The following is a 6,318-nucleotide window of genomic DNA, read 5'->3' on the forward strand; positions in this document are numbered from 1 at the left end:
ATCAAGACCCCCCCCCCCCACCCCATCCCACCCCAACCTACACACACACACACATGCACACACGCACACACGCACACACACTAACACACACACATACACACGCACACACAACCCCACGCCACCTCCAAACTACCCCTTCGCTCCCAGGCCTGGAGCACTTTTAATCCCTGCAAATATTCAATCATGAAAGCAAATATTGTTCTGGCCGGGGAGACGGATGGCGCTGGTTCAGAAGCAGCGGCCCACGGGCGTCTGGGGTGGGGGGGGTTGGGGGGGGTTGTGGGGGGCGGTCCCACGCGGACCCCCGTCTCCACGGCTCCCCCATCTTTCATCAATTTGAAATACTGTTGGTGCTCTAATGAACACCGCTCCTCACACTCAAACACACATTGTTACCGTTTAATCTTCGTATTCGTTTTAGTATTATCACGCTACGGAGGACATGGGTGTTGAACAGAGCTCTGCAACCAGAGCTCCAGGAGACAGACCTGTCCTCTGTGAACCCTGCAGAGTCTACGAGCGCATGTGTGGTAACACGCAGCTCTGTTTGGGGAAGCATGCGTCTCTACATACGGCGGAGGGAATATTGGACCCCGGTCTAATGGAAATTTCTTGCCTCTAATTGCTCATATCGTTGTCTGCTGCAGCATCGCTGGGCCCTCCCACTGTCTGCTACATGTGACTCCAACAAGAGGCTCTTTATCGCCCTGGGATGGGCTGGTGCCGCGCCAGATCCAGCACTTGGCAGCCAAACATTTCAGCTCTGAGACAATGAGGAGTATCAACACATTCATGCATTCATGCATCCAAGAACAGACGTGTCCTTTTTATCGTCCCCACCTCATATCTACGTTGTTGTTTTTTTTCAAAACACTTTTTAAAAGCAGAGCCATCGGCCACTGCAGAATATTATTCGATGCAAAAGCTAACATTTAGAGGTATCCCATGGAGTGTCGCGACAGGCCGTAAAGCCGGGCGAACAGACGGAGCTGAAAACATCAAATAACGGCGACAACACAGAGGGATGGATCCACTACACACCGACCCAATATCCTGTCAGGAAAATGTCCAAAAGTATATTAATTCACATCTCAAAGTCAGCTGACAAAGTCGGTCTTGGAAGGATTGTAAGGGTGTGGTCTGACACCCCCCCACCCCCCCCCGAACTGCTATGTATAGTTTGTACTTCCTCAAAGTTGTTCATATGCACCCTCGCCGCAACAAGAGTGTACTGATTGGCCAAGGCCTCCGTCACGTGAGTGTCTAGTGATTGGTCAGGTAGTCCTCAGGGAAAATAGACTCCGCCCATTCAACCATTGTGAAGGAAGAGAAGAAACCAACAGGCTGAAGACTGCGATTAGATTTCATGGAGCATGTTTCACTGATGCGGAACGCACATCTTGATTATGCTTAATAACATTATCAGAAATCAATTATGGATTTCTACGGTCCATCACGTTACCAATATGTTATCTGTGGACTTCCATATCAACCACAGCTGGCTTGTTTCCTCATCAGGAAAATCTGTAGATAAAATGCTTATTTTATGTTTTATGTCTTGTGAGGCAAAGAGGCAGCAAACCGTAACCGATACTGCAGACGAAAGATACCGGGGTAGTTACAACATACTTCCAAAACGACTTATCAAGACTCCAGCTAATCTCGTCATGGCTTTTCTTCCATCCTCCTGACCAGAGAAACCACCAGCATGTTGACACAGAGTCCACCTCAACAAATAACGGCCCTGTGTGGGGGGGGTGCGGCGGGGTGACCCTGTGAAAGGCCCTTCTGTTGCAGCGACCCTCGCCGTATAAAACACTTAACACTGCATGTTTTCGTTCCTCAACCGCTCCTTAAAAAGTCACACCTCTGCAACCAATTAATGTGCTGGCATGTAACAGCGGCCCGGGTCCCTCGGCATCGTGAGGGGCCCGTGGCCGGGGGCGGGGGCGGGGGGGGGGGCTCCAGGGTGCAGTCTGTCCTCCCACTGTTTACCCCCAGACCGGAGCCCCTTCAGTGGGCCGGGGCAGAGCCACGGCTGGGCTGGGGGCCATTAAAGTGCTGATGGCTTCTGACAGTAATTTCTTCTTGAGTCCACAGTCCGGCTCTTGCCAGCGGTGGGACTGGTCGCTCCTCATGGCCATTAAAGCACACACACTGTTCCCACAAAACCTGCTCAATGGTAACTCTGTGCTGCTCAGGTGTGTGTGTGTGTGTGTGTGTGTGTGTGTGTGTGTGTGTGTGTGTGTGTGTGTGTGTGTGTGTGTGTGTGTGTGTGTGTGTGTGTGTGTGTGTGTGTGTGTGTGTGTGTGTGTGTGTGTGTGTGTGTGTGTGTGTGTGTGTGTGTGTGTGTGTCCTTGTGAGTGTGCGTGTGTGTATGTTTTGTGTTATTGCATGAACTCGGGAGCTCATGAGTTTACATATGTGTGCATGGGTACTGTTTGTAAGAGTGCGACTGGAGGTGTGTGTGGTGTGCGTGTGTGTGCGTGTTTGTGTATATGTGTTACTGTACGGGTATATTTGCTACATTTTTGTGTATGTATGAGTATACCTGTTTGTTTGCGCATGTGTGTGTGGATGCATATGTGTGTTTTTTTGTGCGCATACTTGTGTGTGTGTGTGTGTGTGTGTGCGCGTGTTTTCATGAATGTGCGCATGCTTGTGCGTGTGTGCGTGTCCGCATGCATGCATGTGAGTGCATGTGTGTGCATGTGCCCATACATGTGTGTGTGTGTGTGTGTGTGTGTGTGTGTGTGTGTGTGTGTGTGTGTGTGTGTGTGTGTGTGTGTGTGTGTGTGTGTGTGTGTGTGTGTGTGTGTGTGTGTGTGTGTGCGTGTGTTTGTGTGACAGACTTGGGCAGCGGTCGGCCCTGGTAACGGCTCACACACCGGTTGTGTGTCTTACATTCTGCCGCTCCAGAGCGGGTCCAACCCACCAGGGAGCGTCCCCAGACGGCCGCGCGCTGACATCCATCCAGGCAGTAAAAGGTGTTTACCTGTGTCCAGTCGCTGGACGGAGACCTTCCCCACGGGCCCGGGGCCTCAGCGCTGCGCTGGGCTGGCCGCTTCACGTTTCAGGTGGAGGTGACTCGGATTAATGGCTGCTCAGGGGTTTGGTGAGGAGACTGAACCGTGTTTGTGGTGTTGGCGGTGGGGAGGAGAGGAGAGGAGGGGGGGGGAGACGATTCGGTTCTGGCTTGTGTAACGGCCACAGCCAGTGTCCAGCCACATAACAGATTACACGGCTGTTTGGGAGAGCAAATATTGTTCTGGGCACGGAGCTAACATCACCTTCGGAGGGGTGTGGGTCACTGAGAGCGAGGGGAAGAGAAAGTGGAGCAAAGAAACGGGGCTGAAGTTTGCATGTTTTTCCTAGATATATATTTTGCTACAGCAACAGGGTTTAAACAGAAATCCTTACACAGCGAAAGCTTACAACTGCAAAACATTTATCAATTATTTGTACAGATGTAACGATTGATTATGGATACACATTTCCAAATGGGAATTCAGACTTGAAAAGACCACATATATACAACGTATATAGGTAGGTGGTTGCACAGCCTGTCATGTGAATGCCGAAAGCTAAGCAAGCCTATAGGTTTAACACTTCTAATCTCCTTTCCTAAAGATGACAGCCTCTAATCCCTTCCACCTTCTAATGTCAGGTTCCCGGGGTGTTTAAAGCAGAGCATGGGGTCGGATTATGTCGCATAAGCGATATGTTAATCACAAATGCAGTCCAGGCTTCAGTAAGCAGGGTCAGGCGCGGGTCATGCTCCCAGACCGCAGGGTGGGGGGGTGATGTGTGGATGTGAACGGTCATGGTTCTCAACTTAGCCCAGCCTCGACTGGATCACGGTGGAAACAATGAGCGGGTGTAATCTACCGAGCCAGCCTAGAGCCAGACAATATCTGGGAAGGAAGGCCTCCATTCAAAGTACCTTTCTGTACATTTGCGCTTTCTCTTTCGTCATGCAGACACATGCACGCAACACACAGACGCACCCACACGCACAGACACAAGCACACACGCGTACAGACAAACACACTTGCAAACACATACACACACACACACATACACACACACACATGCACGCAAACACACACAGAGACACACACACACACACACATTCACAAAATAGACTGATCCATTCATCAGTCTTCAGTGAACCATAAAAGTGAAATGTGTGAAGTGCACGAAATTTGTACAGAGGGTTTTTTATCATCACATTTGCAGGCCCCGAGGGATGGCGGGATAGAGAGTGAGCGATGAGAGAGGGCCTTCGCTATGCGTGACTTACGCTTGGCGGCAAAATATATTGAGTCAACAGTATGTTTTATTAAACACGCAGCATGAAGGCAAAATGGGCAAAAGGTTACCAGGTTCACACATAGCATGAGAGCAAACAGAAGGCCCACAGGACTCATTGGATGAGTCCCACATTCACACGCTCATCTTTGATGTGTGGAGGCAACAGAAGCTGACAGCACACACACCGGTGTATAAAAGAGCCTTTTATTTCTAATCAACACAGATACATGCGGACAGAATCATGGAGTTTTGTGTTATGACGGATGTTGGGAGCGGTGGATGGTCAGTACATGACAGAGGAAGGGGAGAGGGGCGGTCTATATTATCAGAGCCTGGTAGCAAACTATACCCATACATGTGATTTATCCTGAACAACACAAAGCTGGAACAACACAACGGCAGCGCACAAACGCACACATCACAACTCGTACAAACCCTCAAAAAGTGTACTTTTTTTTTTTTTTTACACACAAAGGACACATACATTGTATGTGTTAAATAAGTTTTTGCTAGTCAGGACATAATAAGCTAAACTACATCATTCACAGATTCAGCAGTCTGTTTAAATACCTTATCTCTACAAAGTGAATTTACATTATTTTTTAAAGTACAAAGTGCAAATACTATGGTCTCCGTATTGCCCATGGGCAAGGGCAGAATCTCCAAGGGCATAGCGCGTGGGGGGCCGGGGGGGGGGGGGGTGGGCGGCCTCAGCCCTGCTTCTTTGACGGGTTCTGGAAGGAGAAGGGACACTTGATAAATGGTGGGGTCAACTTAGGATGTAACCGGCAGGTTGCTGGTTCGATCCCTGGCTCCTCTCAGCTGAGTGTCGAGGTGTCCGAGACACCTCACCCTGACTGCTCCTGACGAGCTGGCTGTCGTCTTGCAGGGTTGCCTACGCCGTTGGTGTGTATTAACCGTTGCAAGTGGCTTTTCTGATTAAATCTGTGTTGTTTTTTTTTGTTTTGTTTTCTTTATTTAAAAGGGACAGTGCACATTAAAAAACACCAGAGTTCAACATGCAAATGTGCCAGATTTAGTCATGCAGGCAAATTTTCATCTGTAGTCCCTGGACTAGTATGTACTTTATATGTGTTCACAGTATGGTACTTCTAGTATAGTCTGTTGGAGGTCAGTAGGAGGTACTCACCAGTTTACTGGATGGAACGCTGGCTGTTGTCTTCGCCCCTGTGATAGAAAGAGAATCAGTGACCACAACCACGTTTTTACGCTGACTCTGAGATCGGCAGAACTCAAGGCTTGATTATTTACCCATCGCTTTATTGTGTGTGTATGTGTGTGTGTGTCTTTATGAGTGTGTGTGTGTGTGTTTGCCTGTGTGCGCTGCACGTGTGTGTATGCATGAGTGTGTTTGTGTGTGTGCATGTGTGTTCACGTCCATGTGTTTGCGTTTGTCTTTGTGCGTGCGTTTCATGTGCATTTGTACGTGTGTATGCGCTAGTGTGTGTGTGTGTGTGTACATTTGTGTGTCTTTGTGTGTGTGTGTGTGTGTGTGTGTGTGTTCACATGCGTGTGTTCAAATGCATGTGCATGATTGCGTCTGTGTGCGTGTGAACCTGCGTCTGTGTCAGTGTGTGCGTTTGTATGTCTGTGTCCGTGTGTGTCTCTGCCTCTGTGTGTGCGTCTGTGTGTGTGTGTGTCTGTGTGTGCGCGCGTCACCCACCCTCCTCCTTGGTGACTCCCAGGCAACCCATCAGCTCCTGCAGGGACAGCGCCTTGTCGTTGCTGATGTCGCAGTACTCCACAAACTTCTTCACGCACTTCTTGGGCTTGGACTTCTTGCGCAGGAACCTCTTGAAGGGCTTGATCTCCTTCTTGCCGATGTCCCCGCTGGAGTTCTTGTCCAGCTGGCCGAAGTACCAGTGCACCACGCGCTCTTCCAGGGTGTGGCTGGGGTCTGGCTCCGCCATCCTGACCGGCCGAGAGGAGACGGAGGATCAGGGGAGGGGACTGCAGCCAGCGCGCCGCTGCTTTGGGGCGGGT

General features: G+C 50.0%; 1 protein-coding gene across 1 annotated transcript in view; it reads right to left on the minus strand.

The window, feature by feature from the left end:
- Positions 1–4,996: 4,996 nt before the first annotated feature.
- smoc2 (SPARC related modular calcium binding 2) overlaps positions 4,997–6,318 on the minus strand; it is a 9,151-nt gene continuing 7,829 nt past the window's right edge. The window contains exons 4-6 of the mRNA XM_056609898.1: positions 5,999–6,246; positions 5,465–5,502; positions 4,997–5,048 (exon numbers count right to left, since the gene is read on the minus strand). Of these exons, the coding sequence (XP_056465873.1) occupies positions 5,025–5,048; positions 5,465–5,502; positions 5,999–6,246 (310 nt within the window). The 3' untranslated portion in view covers positions 4,997–5,024. The remainder of the gene's footprint in view (positions 5,049–5,464; positions 5,503–5,998; positions 6,247–6,318) is intronic.

The sequence above is a fragment of the Gadus chalcogrammus genome, chromosome 15 (assembly GCF_026213295.1).
Source record: "Gadus chalcogrammus isolate NIFS_2021 chromosome 15, NIFS_Gcha_1.0, whole genome shotgun sequence".
NCBI classification, from domain to species: domain Eukaryota; kingdom Metazoa; phylum Chordata; class Actinopteri; order Gadiformes; family Gadidae; genus Gadus; species Gadus chalcogrammus.